At 36.4% G+C, this 19,390-nt stretch overlaps 1 protein-coding gene across 8 annotated transcripts in view; it reads left to right on the plus strand.

Annotated features, from left to right (window-relative positions):
* The first annotated feature begins 8,213 nt into the window (after nt 1–8,213).
* The window catches only part of LOC132543396 (E3 ubiquitin-protein ligase HECTD1-like), a 37,613-nt gene continuing 26,436 nt past the window's right edge, over nt 8,214–19,390 (plus strand). For all 8 annotated transcript variants that reach the window (XM_060206890.1, XM_060206894.1, XM_060206896.1 and 5 more), the window contains exons 1-6: nt 8,214–8,271; nt 8,531–8,916; nt 16,824–17,058; nt 17,580–17,807; nt 18,131–18,456; nt 19,010–19,221. In XM_060206890.1, coding sequence (XP_060062873.1) covers nt 8,777–8,916; nt 16,824–17,058; nt 17,580–17,807; nt 18,131–18,456; nt 19,010–19,221 — 1,141 coding nt within the window. In that variant the 5' untranslated portion in view covers nt 8,214–8,271; nt 8,531–8,776. The remainder of the gene's footprint in view (nt 8,272–8,530; nt 8,917–16,823; nt 17,059–17,579; nt 17,808–18,130; nt 18,457–19,009; nt 19,222–19,390) is intronic.

Below are 19,390 nucleotides of genomic sequence, written 5' to 3' on the forward strand. Positions count from 1 at the left end.
AATAAAGGTAGGATAAAATCATTGAAATCTCACATAAAGATATTGAACGTCCCATAAAAGACACCACCCCCTCCCCTCCCCATCCCCTACCCCAAGACGTAGTGTGATCTGTAACAATAACTATCTGTAGACATTACCAAACCCTGAAGAAGTGTCCTTGTCTTACACCTATTTATTTCTCGTTAATTAAATCACGTCACAAATAACAATTAAAAAACTGTGTTTAAAAGGGTGTTGGACGCATCACTAGCGGTGGGTGTGGTACTGTTACACTCGGTACATTGTATGGCACTGATTTGTTTCGACAGCGAGGCTTGAGAACTGTTGTGTCTATCGTATTATTGTCCGGATATTTTACGCGCCGTCGGGCTCGTTATTTATAGTGACACTTCATATCGATATAAAGTTGTGATCCCAGTAACAGGTTATATAAAAGGGGGATGACTCTAAGTGATACAATACAAAAAAGGGCTAAAGTTCAAGGTTTCAATAATAAATTTTGCGTACTGAAGTACAAATGTAATCATATTAATGACATTCATTCTAAACAGTAGTAACATTAAAATCTGCGAGACTTTGTAAAATAACTTCAGTTGTGTTAATACATTGTAGGCCATGTGAACATCTATTCAAACATACGTATTCAATATTGTATTCCAAATATAGAATACATTTTATATATATATTATATCAGATAACTTACTTGGATATATAAGATGATACATACGATATCGTATATTATATATAATATATTATTTAGAAATTGCAACAGATGTCCTAATATACCCTCATATATTATATATGACATCTCAATCAATTAAATGAAATATCTCATTAAATTATATGAGATATCTGATATGATGTAAATATACTGAGAAATCATCCAGCAATGTCACGAAGTGATCGCATGTATAGTAAGATAAACCATGGCCTCAACACAATGGGAGGGTTTTTGATCACGAACAATTACCGAGGATAAGGCACAGTTTTGTCTTCCCAATACATTTCTCGACATCGTCTCGCTGCAATGTTTCAGCTCTGAGAATATTAAGATTTTGTAATATTGTTCTGTTCGGGTAGGAGGACACAGTGTATTATCACTGTTATTGTTGCGTAGCTGTTCCTTACCGACATCGAGCGCATAATCCGAAGCGTTCTGAATGATTCTTGGAGAGAATAAAGTTATTCTCGTCAATGACAAGTAATCTTATTCAATATGAAATATAGATATCGAAACGAGTTTGCAATTATTTAATGTTTTATAAATCCAGGTAAGATCGGATATACGATATAAGATATCTTAAGTTCTAATAAATACTACCTCATCCAATTTCTATTCTATTCGAACCCGGGACCCCTGGCTTTCTGGTTTGACGCTCAACCGTTCGCTCTAAGGAGCATTTCTCTCTCTTGCGGCTAGTATTTACAAGGGTTACAATAAGGTAACTTATAAGTCAAGATATCATATCACGTGGTGAATATGCATGTTAAGTTGGTTTGAAATAATAATGAAATACTTACAAAAGTGTATATCCTGGTTAATTTCTACGACTTCCCATACCAGCCATGTCAAAATACACCTGCTTTTGTCAAGGTTTCTGTTTCTGAGGTCTCCAGAAACTACAAAAGCAGTTGGATTTTGTCAAATGTGTGAAAATGCTTGTTTTTTAAATGTTGCATTGCTTTCGCTTGTTTTTGACAACCAAGTGTTGGCCTGTATCGACCTTGACACTTTTCGAGATTTGAACACAAGTAATTAAAATATCTTTTTATAACACCTGACTGATGGGAAACACATCGAATACTCACTTTTCCGTTGCATATCACCAAAAGATCTACTATACTGCCTCCGATTTCTTCAACATACATAAAGTTGTATATAAATGGACGTGAAAGTTTTAGGAGGATAAATAAACAAAGACAAGCATATTTCCAGCTGGAATGGACCATACCTAATTTAATTGTATATCAAAAGTAATATTTTCGTTACTTCTTAAATCACTGAGCACAGGTTGACACGTGACCTCATTGTGTTCTCTGCTGTACAGTCAAGTACATCCTAGGTGTAATGGACATCGTCATGCCTATGTTACAGGTCAACTAAGGACATGTTTATATAGCCAGTAATTTTTTTTACGTTTTTTCACTTATAAAAACGTCAAGAAAATACCAACATGTCAATATTATCATAATTCAAACTCAAATTCCATAAAACTAGAGCAAAATATGAACAAAAGAAAGATTTACACGGAAACCCCTGAAAAAGTACAAGGAGAATAAGACCATGTGTTCCGAAAGAATAAGCGTATTCTGCTTCATCCACGACACCCGCCACGTAAACCTTGGTCAATCCAAGTAATTAATGTCACTTTTTCAAATGAGAACAAGGTATAAAACAACTGAACCAACAGGCAAACTAACGAGCATCAAATACGTCAAAATTTTTTTCTGTGCGGACAAACACTTTGGACATTGAGATCACTGTATATAACCTTAATAAATAGTTGAAATGATGTATTTATAAGCTAAATGCTGGTCACAAGACACTATTATCGCCTTCCGTGAAACACTGATATGCAAAGAAAAAAAACGCTAATAATTCAACAACTTCAATCAAATGAATTTCAAATCATAGCCAGACTACAACCTTATAATGGCACGCGAGGAAGGACAACCATAACATGTCAAAGGGTAGGGTGTATTCCATCAGGTAACCCAGTGATATCAAGGGTTATGTTAACTGCTTAAGCAAAACTAAAAAGTGCCTTGGCTGACCAACAAGTAACGGTGACCTAGTGAACTAACAACAGAATATTCTACTTACTCTTGGCCTGGACAAAATCCCTACAGAATATACGTGGTTAGAACATCCTAACATTGTAGCAATGTCGACAACCCATTGGGAGTTTCAGTATTTCTCTTATTGTTCGTGTTTCTTTGGACTCTACGTATAAAGACGACATAGCAAACTTGATGAATGTGTTCATCTATACTTTATGACACAGTATATTTCGTTGAGTTCCTGTAGACTTAAGGACACAGTTAACTTCGCGTGCGTGTTTGTAGTGTTCCCCTAAAAGTTGTCACTCTGGATTTTGCGACACAATATACAACAGGTGTTCCTCTGGACTCTATGACTCAGAATATGTCGTGGAAGTGTTCTCCTGAGCGGTGTTCTTCTGGACAATACGGCACAGTATATTACATGAAGGTGTTCATCTGGACACTTAAGACACCGTAGAATTTAGAATCTACAATTCAGTACACTTCGTGAAGGTTTTCTCTGTACTTTACGACCTATCGTACTATATGAATGTGTTCCCCTAGACTCCGTGCCTATAGACTCCATGATACAGTATACTCCGTGAAGGCGTTCCCCTAGACTCCATGATACAGCATACTCCGTGAAGGCGTTCCTCTACACTCCATGATACAGTATACTCCGTGAAGGCGTTCCCCTAGACTCCATAATACAGCATACTCCGTGAAGGTGTTCCCCTAGACTCCATGATACAGTATACTCCGTGAAGGTGTTCCCTTAACTCCACGATAAATTAAACACTGTGAATGTGTTCCCCTAGACTCAATGATACAGTATACTCTGTGAAGGTGTCCCCAAAACTCCATTATACAGTATACTCCGTTAATGTGTTTCCCTAGACTGCATGATACAATATACTCTATGAAGGTGTTCTTCTAGATTCCATGATACAGTATACTCCGTGAAAGTGTTCCCTTAACTCCACGATAGATTAAACACTGTGAATGTGTTCTCCTAGTCTCAATGATACATTATACTCTGTGAAGGTTTTCCTCTAGACTCCATGATACAGTACAATCCTGAAGGCGTTCCCCTAGATTCCATAATCCAGTATACCCCTGAAGGTGTTCTCCTAGACTCCATGATACAGTATACTCCTGAAGGCGTTCCCCTAGACTCAATGATACATTATACACTGTGAAGGTGTTCCCCTACACTCCATGAAACAGTATACTCCTGAAAGTGTTCCTCTTGACTCCATGATAGAGTATACTCCGTGAAGGCGTTCCCCTAGACTCAATGATACATTATACACTGTGAAGGTGTTCCCCTACACTCCATGAAACAGTATACTCCTGAAAGTGTTCCTCTTGACTCCATGATAGAGTATACTCCGTGAAGGTGTTCCCCTAGACTCAATGATACAGCATACTCTGTGAATGTGTTCCCCAAACTTCATGATACAGTATACTCCGTGAAGGTGTTCCCCTCGACTCAATGATACAGTATACTCTGTAAAGGTGTCCACTAGACTACATGATACAGTATACTCCGTGAAGGCGTTCCCCTAGACTCCATGATACAGCATACTCCGTGAAGGCGTTCCTCTACACTCCATGATAGAGTAAACTCTGTGAATGTGTTCCCCTAGACTTCATGATACAGTATACTCCTGAAGGCGTTCCCCTAGACTCCATGATACATTATATTCTGTGAAAGTGTTCCTCTAGACTCCATGATACAGTATACTCCTGAAAGTGTTCCTCTAGACTCCATGATAGAGTAAACTCGGTGAATGTGTTCCCTTAGACTCCATGATACAGTATACTCCGTGAAGGCGTTCCCCTAGACTCAATGATACAGTATACTCCGTGAAGGTTTTCCCCTACACTCAGTGATACAGTATACTCCGTGAAGGCGTTCCCCTAGACTCCATGATACAGCATACTCCTTGAAGGTGTTCCCCTAGACTCCATGATACAGCATACTCCGTGAAGGTGTTCCTCTAGACTCCATGATACAGTATACTCCGTGAAGGCGTTCCCCTAGACTCAATGATACAGTATACTCCGTGAAGGCGTTCCCCTAGACTCCATGATACAGCATACTCCGTGAAGGCGTTCCTCTACACTCCATGATAGAGTAAACACTGTGAATGTGTTCCCCTAGACTTCATGATACAGTATACCCTGAAGGCGTTCCCCTAGACTTCATGATACATTTTACTCTGTGAAGGTGTTCCTCTAGACTCCATGATACAGTATACTCCTGAAAGTGTTCCTCTAGACTCCATGATACAGTATACTCCGTGAAGGCGTTCCCCTAGACTCAATGATACAGTATACTCCGTGAAGGTTTTCCCCTAGACTCAATGATACAGTATACTCCGTGAAGGCGTTCCCCTAGACTCCATGATACAGCATACTCCTTGAAGGCGTTCCCCTAGACTCCATGATACAGCATACTCCGTGAAGGTGTTCCCTTAGACTCCATGATACAGTATACTCCGTGAAGGTGTTCCCCTAGACTCCATGATACAGCATACTCTGTGAAGGTGTTCCTCTACACTCCATGATAGAGTAAACTCTGTGAATGTGTTCCCCTAGACTAAATGATACAGTATACTCCTGAAGGCGTTCCCCTAGACTTCATGATACATTTTACTCTGTGAACACTCCATGATACAGTATACTCCTGAAGGCGTTCCCCTAGACTCCATGATACAGTATACTCCGTGAAGGTGTTCCCCTAGACTCAATGATACAGTATACTCCGTGAAGGTTTTCCCCTAGACTCAATGATACAGTATACTCCGTGAAGGCGTTCCCCTAGACTCCATGATACAGCATACTCCATGATACAGCATACTCCGTAAAGGTGTTCCTCTAGACTCCATGATACAGTATACTCCGTGAAGCCGTTCCCCTAGACTCAATGATACAGTATACTCCGTGAAGGTTTTCCCCTAGACTCAATGATACAGTATACTCCGTGAAAGCGTTCCCCTAGACTCCATGATACAGCATACTCCTTGAAGGCGTTCCCCTAGACTCCATGATACAGTATACTCCGTGAAGCCGTTCCCCTAGACTAAATGATACAGTATACTCCGTGAAGGTGTTCCCTTAGACTCCAGATAGAGTATACTTCGTGAAGGTGTTCCCCTAGACTCCATGATACAGTATACTCCTTGAAGGTGTTCCCTTAGACTCCAGATAGAGTATACTCCGTGAAGGTGTTCCCCTAGACTCCATGATACAGTATACTTCGTGAAGGTGTTCCCCTAGATTCAATGATAAAGTAAATTCTGTGAAGGCTTTCCCCTAGACTCCATGATACAGTATGCTTCGTGAAGTTTGAATATCGGAGGTTTTATTGTGTAGAGTATCTTCTTGGATAATAATATTTTAGTGAGGGGATACCTGAAAGTGTTGTCGGTAACAAGTCCAGCTGTTGGTTTTCGCTCTATTTCCAAAAACGTGAAAGAAATGGTAAAAAAGATATTACAGGAGGAAGGTGTTCTGTACTGATTGGCAACTCAGACAGTACCGAGTTCGAATCTTCTTTAGGAAAGCTTGAAAACCATCCTCGTGAACTGCCCAAATGCAGCGGCATTCGCTCTGTAGTACAGCAATGGAAAGTCAACGTATAACCAAGGTGTTAAATCGAGCTCATAATTAACGAATGCAATATAAGAACGGATATACCACTGATAAGTACAAAGATAATAAAACCACACGTTCCTGGAGTGTAAGCATATTCTGTGACACCGACCATAAAATCTAATTCCAAAAATGCTCTTTCTTACAATCAGAATAGAGAAAATTGAACACGTCGAACTTCATATAGCAAGAGAAAAAAATCCAAATGAGACGAAGAAGGTGACTCATAAATGTTTGCGGAGAAGTGACTAACCTACATCTCTTAAAGTCAGGCTTGTCCATACCGTTCAAACTATTTTGGTTCGATAGTTTCGGACACAAACACCAAATCACACAATTGATATGACCCAGTAAAGGTCTGTTTCTTTAAAAAACAATAATATAGCCGCGCACCCTGAGGAATGAAGTTTTATTAGCAAAAGGAGTAAGCATCCATCGAACTTCGAGGAAAAAAGCCTTGTTTAAACTGTCCCCAAACCTCGAAGAAAAGCCTTGTTTAAACTGTCCCCAAACCTCGAGGAAAAAGCCTTGTTTAAACTGTCCTCAAACCTCGAGGAAAAAGCCTTGTTTAAACTGTCCTCAGACCTCGAGGAAAAAGCCTTGTTTAAACTGTCCTCAAACCTCGAGGAAAAAGCCTTGTTTAAACTGTCCTCAGACCTCGAGGAAAAAGCCTTGTTTAAACTGTCCTCAAACCTCGAGGAAAAAACCTTGTTTAAACTGTCCTCAAACCTCGAGGAAAAAGCCTTGTTTAAACTGTCCTCAACGCCTCGAGGAAAAAGTCTTGTTTAAACTGTCCTCAACGCCTCGTGTAGAAGAAATTGATGGAATGTGATGATATAATGTCAAGTTCGCCGAACTGTTGAAAAGTTACATTTATAACAATCATGAATGTGATGTTAAATTCACCAAACTGTTGAAAAGTTACATTTATAACAATCATGATTGTGATGTAAAATTCACCTAACTGTTGTAAAGTTACATTTATAACAATCATGATTGTGATGTAAAATTCACCTAACTGTTGTAAAGTTACATTTATAACAATCATGATTGTGATGTAAAATTAAATTACAAAATAAGTAAATAAATAAATATGTACCAGATTACTAAATCTTTGATAGTCAGCTTGTAGTATACAAAATTAAATTGCAAAGCTTAATACTTTCTTTGAGAGAATTCTGTTTGAATATAAAGATGACCTGAATATCTCCTTATAGTTAGGAGTTATCACAGTCAGAGACGTATATATCACAGTCTCTGATCACAGTAAAGCACAGCAACAGAAACAACCTCTACAGTTTTTATCCATGGTAAGGGAGGTAACTCGTAGGTGCACAGTTCATGTTTTATCAGAAATTCAAAACATTCTTTGTCGCAATAAGCCTATACTGCCTTTGTAAAAAAGCGATAATTTGCACTTGATGAGAAATTAAGCTATATAAGTAATAAGTAGACTTTTTAGTAAAGTTTCACGGCATCCTTCATCTGAAAGATATTTTTCAAATGACGGATACGTCGAGATATTTACTACATTTCGGGCGGTACTTTGTTTATTAATGTACTGACTTGCTATTGGTCTTTTAGGGGGAAAATGGGGAATCAAACAGATTTAGCTCGTGTTCCTTGGATGAACCAGGGACGTATATACTGTATTTTACGTCCCTGAATGGCCAGAACTTTTTCCCGCGGCTTTCCATTCGGAACTCCTTTATTTTCATTTCGAAATCCGAAGGTTTCCGCTATGATTGAAAACGAGGCATTGTATTTGTAATTTTTCCTGTATTCTGTGTCTAGAAAGAAGTGACTGGGTTTTACCCTACTTTTTCCATATCAGAAACATTGAGCTATGTAAGTAATAACGTGTTTACAATAACAACATATCATGAAAAGAATCGGCAACAAACTACCACGTAAACGGGTCGAAAATGTGGTATATACGCTATTTTCTCATCTTACCTGAATGTGTCTGGAAAGTTGACTGTATATAGGTTTTTCTTTTGTGTTATTTTTAGATCCATTATACTATCTCATAAACAGTTAATTATCTCTGGTTTGATTGGTACATTTGTTAATGCCAACCATAAATTTGTTTTATGTCATTTTTCAGATGATGTCGAGCGTGTGAATTTCGAAAAGACAGTATCATCCGTGAGGAAAGAAGGGACTTGTCCCGTTCCCACCCTATATGGGAGGAATCGGGTCATGACCCTCTCGTCCAAAACAAATCACCAATCCACTCTCAAAAACCAACAGTACTTGAAAGGAAACCTTGATGTAAGAAGATAAATAGTTGAAGAAAATTGAAACACAAAGCGTCATATTGTTTTGATTGAATCTTTAACCAACCACACACATGGCGGACGTTGACCCAGAAACGCTGTTGGAATGGCTTCAGATGGGTCAGGGGGACGAAAGAGACATGCAGCTGATTGCCTTGGAGCAACTCTGTATGTTGCTGTTGATGTCCGACAATGTTGACAGGGTTTTCGAAAGGTAAATGTTTCAAACTCATTTCATCATAATTAATTATTTGGGAACCACCTTGGATTGGGGAGGATACCATGAAAATCCAACATTTCCTTTTTTGTGCGAGGAAAAAATATCCTAAACTCTTTCAGTTTGACACATTTTAAGTCATGATAGATCATTAAGTGCTTTATAAAAGCAAGCACAATTCGATAAACCATACACTACACAATGTAACCCAATGGACAGCCATTGTAAGACACAAGTATATGAATGTATTCTTAAAATGTCCATTGTCTGACCCATGGATAACATTTGTAATTGCAGAAGTTGAAAGTTCAGGTCATGTAACTAGCATTTAGCTTGAGACTGCTTGTTAAAAAGGGTGCTTTCATTACTCTTTCATACAAATCTAGACTTGCACAGGGGATGTACCCTCAGTAATATAGGAGATACATCCATACTAAAATATTTATCTTAGAAAATATTCTTGTCGAGGAAGTATACTGTAGAGTACTTCATCATACTGTTATACAGATTTCTACAGAAGGTATATATATCATCATACAGATATATAGACTTGTTGAAGGAATATATATTTTTTACAGTGTATCATCATACAGTAAAATACACTTGCAGGGGTGTATATATCGTACAGTGTATTATTATACATTAAAATTGACTTGCAAAGGGGGTGTACTGTTCAATGTATCATCATACAGCAAAATAGAATAGTAGAGGGGGTGTAACAATAGATCGACTGAATGTATTGTAATAGGTCTGTAGCATATTTTCAAGTCAATAACTATCGTGATAGTTTGTTCAACTGTGGATTGTTAATGATAGTTTTATAATTAAATAAAAAAGATTTTTCCCAGAGTTATAGCCCAAGAGGTGCAAGCCATCTTTTATTTATGAAAGCATCTTTGGGTCCTGGATTGGTGTAGTGCTAAACATAAGAATGACACAATGGATCACCTAGTTAGAATGGAAACAGAATTGTAAATACAAGTTGTTATACCGATGAAAGTTTATATCTTTAATAAGTATTATATTGTTATTGTTTCCAATAAGATGTAATTAAATCTATAAATTAATGTGGTGACTTCTCTACTTCCGGGGCGATGTTTTTTAGACTCATCATTGAAATGATCTATTTTGATAAACAACATAGGGGAAGGTACAGTATTTCAAAAATTGTTCCAGAGAAAGATGCAAAAATCAGTGACAGAGCAGCATTTTTGTTTTGTAGAAATTAATGACACGAAGTGTGATAAAACTTATCTAAATCAAACTACCGTTTGTAAAAAACACCTTCTTTGGTACATAGGTATATTATCATACCTTTATTAAAGTTACATGATATTTTTCGACACAGCTCTGCTAATGATGTTTGAAGTGTGTCCAACTTACTGTTAAAACCAAACAGTATATGATTGTTGAATAAATTAATCATCATTTAAAACATAAAACAAGGAATAATACTAAATTTATTACAAAATTAAGACTTATATGAAAATAATAGTCTTGAGTCCGGCTGAGTATGAGTTTCACAAGTAACAGAATAGCATGTGTATGTATAAAATGAATAACATTAAAATATAGCAAAGTTCAACAAATATCACAGTGCAATCTTCTTGATTGTATGAAAATTATAAATGCTTTTTATTTTCAGCTTTTGTTGAATTGAGCATTGATATATTTAATTGGTTAGTGATTTTGCTTTGCTTCTGGGTTAGAAATGATTTTAAACATATTTCAAAGGTAAAATAACTATCAGGGTAGTATTACAAAAGTCACTTGCCTCGCAATGATATTGCAATAGTAATTGTTACTATAACAATACTACAGTGATAGCTTTTTTGGTATTACAAGTCACCCTTAATCATCATACAGTAAAATATACTTGTAAAGGGGATATATATTGTTCATTGTATTATCACAAGTAGAATAGACTTTAAGAGGGAATATACTGTACAATGTATTATCATTAGTGAAATAAACTTTGGGTGGGGGGGGTATATTGTTCAGTATATTATCACAAGTAGAATAGACTTTTAGAGGAAGTGTACTGAACAATTTATTATCATCAGTAAAATAGACTTGTGGGGGGGTATATTGTTCAGTGTATTATCACAAGTAGAATAGACTTTTAGAGGAAGTGGACTTGTGGGGGGTATATTGTTTAGTGTATTATCACAAGTAGAATAGACATTTAGAGGGAATATACTTTACAAAGTATCTTAAGTAATATAGTTCAGAAGGGAATGTATGTTGATAATGACCCTGAAAAGAGTGCATTGCTCTCTTTGCCAGTTTGGCTGTTATCCAGCTGTGTTTTAACAAAGGATGCACTACCATCTGGCCATGTATAGTACATGTATATAAACAGTGAACCTGATAACAAAGGCATTACTCACTGAACTTGTTATGTAAATAGATATTCTCCTAACAAAGGCAGTAAATTATATCTGACTAACATGATACAACCACTCTATACATCCAGGACTGAAAAATATGTTCTAATAATTTTGTAATCTGATTCTATGGATAAAGTTTACCTTCTAAGGATTCATAGAATCTATCTGTAATAAAATGAATGGATATAGGACATGGTTGGAAAGTCAATGCCATGACCTAGTGAAACTTCACACCATAGATATGTAATACTGCCATATGTTCACGAAAGTATCATTTCAAGGGTAGAAGTTGAATGTTCAGGTCATCTCTACTTATCTCGGTAGGGATAATAGCAATAGAGCATTCACATAGAGTTTACTAGATTGAGTCAAGACACAAGACTTTTCACAAGTCAGTATGGACCATTCAGAGTGTAAGTTAAGGACACTGAATGGCTCGGTTAGTGCTATGGAACCTAGGTTGTTCTTGTGTTCGTAAATGAGGACTTTTTGAATTTTTGTTTACATAGTGTAAAGTTGATAGAGCATCCTTAACTTAGTCAAGGTCCTGATAAAGTTGACTTTTAGGAATTCCCTTTAATATCCATGGTAGGATATCAACATCTGCCAAGAAGATAAGGTATCATTGTTTAAAAACTCCCAGTATTGGAAAGCCATTCACCATCATCTACTTCATACTACAACATTGTTAGGTCAACACCTCTTAGTTATTAGGGTTAGTATTTGCTTTGACAGACATGTTTTTCTTGTACTAACATATATCAGGGTTGGTTGTATAATCAGAAGGTCAGAACTTAATTGATAACTGTAAGAGCAGTACCTGCAATACTTTTATGATAATATATAAGCAAGTATGATGAGATCAAGTAAGGTATGTAAGTAAGTATGATGAGTACAGGTAAGGTATGTAAGTAAGTATGATGAGTACAGGTAAGGTATGTAAGTAAGTATGATGAGTTCAAGTAAGGTATGTAAGTAAGTATGATGAGTACAGGTAAGGTATGTAAGTAAGTATGATGAGTACAGGTAAGGTATGTAAGTAAGTATGATGAGTACAGGTAAGGTATGTAAGTAAGTATGATGAGTACAGGTAAGGTATGTAAGTAAGTATGATGAGTACAGGTAAGGTATGTAAGTAAGTATGATGAGTACAGGTAAGGTATGTAAGTAAGTATGATGAGTACAGGTAAGGTATGTAAGTAAGTATGATGAGTACAGGTAAGGTATGTAAGTAAGTATGATGAGTACAGGTAAGGTATGTAAGTAAGTATGATGAGTACAGGTAAGGTATGTAAGTAAGTATGATGAGTACAGGTAAGGTATGTAAGTAAGTATGATGAGTACAGGTAAGGTATGTAAGTAAGTATGATGAGTACAGGTAAGGTATGTAAGTAAGTATGATGAGTACAGGTAAGGTATGTAAGTAAGTATGATGAGTACAGGTAAAGTATATTAGTGAGTATGATGAGTGCAAGAAAGGTATATTAGTGAGTATGATAAGTGGAAGAAAGGGAGGATAATATGTAGTCGACTTTGCATATATGAGAATGAACCCCTAAGAAAGAAATATGTCTGATGACATAGTTTTAGAGATGGGAGTGTAGACCCCGCCAGGTAGCAATTATATAACATGTAACAGCTATGTTATAGGCTGTGTGGGATCACCTGCTATAAAACATACATTATAGATGAAGGAAGGTATACACCAGTTATACAGGTCCCAGCCGCAGTAACATTGATCTTGGAGTATACAGTACTGAAACATATTACAGCTGCCGTGTAGATGATAGAAAATGATAGAGGATAATTATTATTTAATGTACCTCTACTTCACTTACTTTATATAGCCCCACTTTTGCTTAAATTTAGCTTAGCTGTGTTTTAGTGTTGAACACTCAGGTGATTTTTACACAAGGTGGGTGAACTTGTTACAGAACATACCAAAAATTTGTACATGGCACTCCAGCTTTCTTTGCAATTAAATGTCTCTGGATAAAATTGACATTTGGCTCAACTTCCATTATGACCGATGTTTTATAATTATTTTCTAGCTCAAGATATTTCCCCTATTTTATTGGTATAATAAAATGGTGAAAGCATTGACAGGTTGAAGAGAGCAAGTTTCTGGTTTTCCTCAACCAGGTCCATACTTGCCAACTTTTCAAGTATATTTAATCAATACTTTTAAATAAGTTTAAGTTGATGAAGTGCGTGCTTTACTCAACTATCATAGATCAGGATGAAGTTGAAATTTATTGATTTATCTAAATTCTCAGTATTCATTGAACTCGCACAATGTAACAGAACAGATGTTGAAATTTATGATTATGTGTTTGGCTGTTAGTAAGAATATGCATTTCCAAATATGACACCTCTGAAAAAATTTGTTAAATTGAAATATAGCAAAAATAAATATTAATCATCTCATGAAAGTTAAAGCTGTCATTCTATTAAAAAATTGTGAGAAATAGGCTAGCTAGAAAAGGATCAATGAAATAAATTCTTTCGTGAATTGAAAAATGTTTTGATTTAGATCAAATGGTCCATGATATTTGAATTTTTTATTTTTATGGTGAAATACATTTAAAGTAATTGTACCAGACACAAATCCAGAAATTTGTCCAGATCTGATCCTATTTAGCAAAAGTATAGCTACTTCATGTTTGACCATTATCACGTTCTTATTGGATAACTCAACATGCTTGTAACTTTAGTTAACTTTTCAGTGAGTGCAATACTTCTTTGATCTGATTTTTTACTCAGGATGCCAACTAAGTATTTTTAAGGACCAATATGATTAAATTATTGGCATTGATTGAAGGATTTTTACAAATTGTTACATCATGAAGCTCTTTTTTCAATCCATTTTTGTGTTTGATTTATTTGGTCGAATAGGTAGTAAAAACATTGTAATAACTATTTGATTATCTGTATAATGACCTCATCTTAACTGACCGTTTACCAGAGCCTGGTCCTGATCAATGGTCCACTGTTTATTATATAGGAAGTGAACTCCTAAGTGTAGCGGTCAGAGAGAATTAACTTGAATCAGGTGACACTAATTATTCCCCGCCCAGAAAAGTTGGGGGGGGGGATATTCAAATGACACCGCTGTAAGTTAAAATATTGACCTATATCAACAATAATATGGGTTTCTCTGAAATATATGTCTGAAGTCAAATGTCATAAAATAATATTGAAACACACACATACAAAAGTGACTCTGCAAATGAGCAGTACTTTAAAATTGATTATAGTATCATTTCATTATGTAACATTATACAGGGTATTTCATATGGTACATATATTTATCAGTTCTGTATGCTGATTACTGTGACTCTGAGGACAATGATCTGCACCAAGAAGAAATTTGTTACAATTGATTGTGAACGTTTGGTTTTTTGTGTGTTTGAAAACTAATGAATATTGTAAGTCATTGCTGTACACATCACTGCTTGGTCCATCAGACTCAGGAACTAAAGATTAATTAATTTTTGTTTGTGTTGCTACACATCATCATGACTATAACTTTCTCATTTTATTTTTACATACTTGGGTATATAGACTTTCTTATGGTTATTGGTACTGACAGATGTAAACATAAGCCTGATCATTTCTTGTTATACATATCTGCAATGCCAAACTGATATGCCTATAAATAGAGCTAGAGACATTGTGTAGTACACCATACTGATATGCCTATAAATAGAGCTAGAGACATTGTGTAGTACACCATACTGATATGCCTATAAATAGAGCTAGAGACATGGTGTAGTACACCAGACTGATATGCCTATAAATAGAGCTAGAGACATTGTGTAGTACACCATACTGATATGCCTATAAATAGAGCTAGAGACATGGTGTAGTACACCATACTGTTATGCCTATAAATAGAGCTAGAGACATTGTGTAGTACACCATACTGATATGCCTATAAATAGAGCTAGAGACATGGTATAGTACACCATACTGATATGCCTATAAATAGAGCTAGAGACATTGTGTAGTACACCATACTGATATGCCTATAAATAGAGCTAGAGACATGGTATAGTACACCATACTGATATGCCTCTAGATACCACTTGAGACATTGTGTAGTACACCATACTGATATGCCTATAAATACTGCTAGAGACATAGTGTAGTACACCATACTGTTATGCCTATAGAGCTAGGGACATGGTGTAGAACACCATACTGTTATGCCTATAAATACTGCTAGAGACATGGTGTAGTACACCATACTGTTATGCCTATAAATACCACTAGAGACATTGTGTAGTACACCATACTGATATGCCTATAAATAGAGCTAGAGACATGGTGTAGAACACCAAACTGTTATGCCTATAAATACTGCTAGAGACATGGTGTAGTACACCATACTGTTATGCCTATAAATACCACTAGAGACATGGTGTAGTACACCAGACTGATATGCCTATAAATAGAGCTAGAGACATAGTGTAGAACATCATACAGCACCAATTTTATGTATTTCATGTTAAGGTTGAGATTTGATTGTGTTGCTAGTGTTTTGTATACGCATAAGCTTAGTAATAAACAATGAATTCTATAGAGGTGTGACTAATCCTTGTCAGGACTGTTTATGGTTTGGTGTCTGTTATTAGTTTAGTTTAGATTTGCGAAACCATATACAAAGCAATCTTCCCAAAACACACTGAAAGCTGATTATTAGCAGATCACAGCATGACTAAGACTGACACGTGTGAACAGGATACAGTTGCCCTAGCTAGAGTTTCACCTGCTACATGTATAGATCTGTTTGGATCCAGTTATTATGTAATATATGCTATATCTTACTGGTAGTTGAACATTCCAGTTCACAGCATTACAAATCACTTCATCGTTGCCTTATTGTGATTGTGTATGCCATTACTTTCACAAAATCTGGCTGATTGCAAGAATAACCTACCCAATAATAAAAGAATGGTGTTTTCAGTCAATAATTGCTCCTTTCTACCATAAGGATTTCAAAATTTGATAAGTATTACCTTTGGTAAAATGTATAATATAATTATTTCATTTGTGAATTTTCCATTGCTTTTCAATTTTTTACACAGTTATGTATTTTCTTAAGTATTGTGTGCTTTGCTTTGAGACTTTGTTGTTTAAATCAGTTTCTTGAAAATACATATGTAAACTATAATGAACAGTAAATTATAAAGCTATCACAATAGGATCGTAACATTCTGTATACGGTTAAATACAGATCAGGAATACATTTAGGTTAAACAGTTAAATTTTGATGGATTTTAGGAATTTGCAATAATTCTTTCCATAAATTTCAGTTTGAGTCCTGATTAATTGTCTCTATTATAATCATTTTGTGTACAGTTTTCTATAAACAGATGACTGGGGTAATCAGATTTTGATTAAACGATATATAGCAGGCCCATAAAATTCTTGTTATCAGAAAGACATTTTGGTCAGTGTCAGAAAACAAATAAAAGTGTATATGTCATATTCCAATAATTTTCTCCCTAGCTGCCCCCCAAGGACCTTCTTGCCAGCACTCTGCAGGATCTTCTTGGATGAATGTGCGCCTGACAATGTACTAGAGGTGACTGCAAGGGCAATCACATATTACCTAGATGTCTCCGCCGAGTGTACCCGTCGCATTGTGGCTGTTGATGGTGCTATCAAGGCCCTATGTAACAGATTGGTTGTTGTGGAGATGTCCTCTCGCACCAGTCGGGACCTTGCTGAACAGTGCATCAAGGTAGGACTCAATTTCATTTTCCTTTCATTGTAAAGTAAAAAACAAATTCATATGGAGAGATATGTAGCAACAAGCAGTCATAATTTGTAGTCAGGTTCTCGCATAGTAACAGCAAAACTTCAGTACAATTTTTGATCTGTTTTGGTAATGTTTTAGCATAGTTGTATTTTATTACAATATACCATTCTTATCACCTGTATACTCTAATTATTTTGAAAATGTCTGGTTCCTGTAACTTACTTAACATAGAGTCAACTGAACATGTACATAGTAAATTGGTCAGTTATCATTACACCCTCGCCCCAACCCCCCTACACTGGATCAATTTTTGGTAGTTATTGGTCAAGTTTAAAGGTCAAGGACTATTTGACCATTTTGCAAATTAAAATGCAGGTATACAAGGTAAAGAAAAGAATGGTGTGTGAACCCCTGCTCACTTTGTTTTTGTTGAGCAACTGATTGAAACTTGTGGATATTTTTCCTCTAAGTTTGACATTAAGATAAGGTTATGTTATGTACAGGTACTGGAGCGGATCTGTACGAGGGAGTCTGGAGCAGTGTTTGACTCGGGTGGCCTGAATTGTGTCCTAATGTTTATCCAGCAGCATGGGTTTCAAGTACACAAGGACACATTGCACTCCTCCATGTCTGTGGTATCCAGGCTCTGTGGTAAGATGGAACCCCAGGATGCCTCTTTGGAGGTGTGTGTTGTGTCCTTGTCTACACTTTTGGAGCATGAGGACCAGTTTGTAAGTATTTATATATAATTACAGCCAATTTACCTTCCTGTTGAGTGTTAGATATACACACATCAAGATTGATAGAAACTGAGTATTTTTACTCATTAATTACATCATAATTATTTTTAATAGAGACCAAAAATAGAATTACACTCACATTGTTTGAAATGTGGCAGTAGGCATTGGCAGTATGAAAGCATTATAGATACATGTATTTCACAAGATATGTTCATGAAGATTTTTGATGATGTGTCTTAAACAGTGTGGAAAATTATTGCTTGTATGTACTAGATATATTTGGTTTATGATATTATTGAAACCCATGTACACAGGTTGCTGATGGCTCTCTACGGTGTTTTGCTTCTCTGGCTGATCGGTTTACACGCCGTGGAGTGGACCCATCTCCTTTGTCACAACATGGTCTTATCGCAGAGTTGCTGCTTCGTCTCCAGAAGGCTGGCGAGTCAAGCCACAATGCATCTGTATCAACTACACCTGGTACTGTCAGTATTACGGCTGAGTCTAAATCCAGTCCAAGTATATCAACTGTGATCAGCCTGCTATCCACACTCTGTCGCGGTTCACCCAGCATCACCCACGATCTCCTTAGGTCAAAACTGCCAGACGCAGTAGAAAGTGGACTTAAGGGAGATGAGAGGTAAGAAAGAAAAGAAAGACGTGCAAAGCTAGAAAATGTTTGAATTACACATGTATCTTTAAATCACATAGGAATATTTTGTAACATGTAATTAGTGTTTATAAACACATTTTATGCCAGTAATTTGTAGATTTTTATTAGAAATGCTTCACACACTCGTAATGAAATCAAGAGGGAAAGACCTATTTTGGGTGTGGAACTTATCTATGGATTACCAGAACAAAAAAGAAATTTCAGACATAAACTTTCTTAGTCTTGAATCCAAACTTTCATTTTTGTCTACCATCCTAAGCACATTTTTACTAGATGTCAAGATGGTCAGGCTGAGATTTTTTTCAGAAATCAGATGTAATTATTTGATAAGCAGTTAAGATATAGCATGAGAGTTAAATCAGCACACAGGAAAAAAGCTAATAGCCAATTGAGAATTCTAAGTGTATGAAAACAAGGATTTCAATTATCAAAATGAAATAGAGTGTGAGCCTAAAATGTGGTAACTAATTAATACCCTGATATGTTGATCTGGACTATAGTGTGACTGACTGTGTTACAGATGCTGCCTGGATACTATGCGTTTAGTGGACCTGTTACTGGTATTATTGTTTGAAGGGAGGAAAGCCTTACCAAAGGCAGGAGTATCCAGTATCACTAGTCGAATCTCTGGACTGCGTCGTACAGACAGCTCAGGGGAGAGGTCCCATCGCCAACTCATTGACTGTATACGTAGTAAAGACACAGATGCTCTCATAGATGCTGTAGATAATGGTAAGGGTCTATAGATGGTGAAGATAGCAGCATTTGGCTTCCATCCATAATGTGCCAATAGATCCTGTAGATATCATTAGGGCTCCCATAATGCTCACATAGATCCTGTAGGTATCATTAGAGCTTCCATAATGCTTACATAGATCCTGTAGATATCATTAGAGCTCCC

The sequence above is a fragment of the Ylistrum balloti genome, unplaced genomic scaffold, assembly GCF_031769215.1.
Source record: "Ylistrum balloti isolate Yb309-2 unplaced genomic scaffold, AGI_CSIRO_Ybal_v1 Utg369754, whole genome shotgun sequence".
Lineage (NCBI taxonomy): Eukaryota > Metazoa > Mollusca > Bivalvia > Pectinida > Pectinidae > Ylistrum > Ylistrum balloti.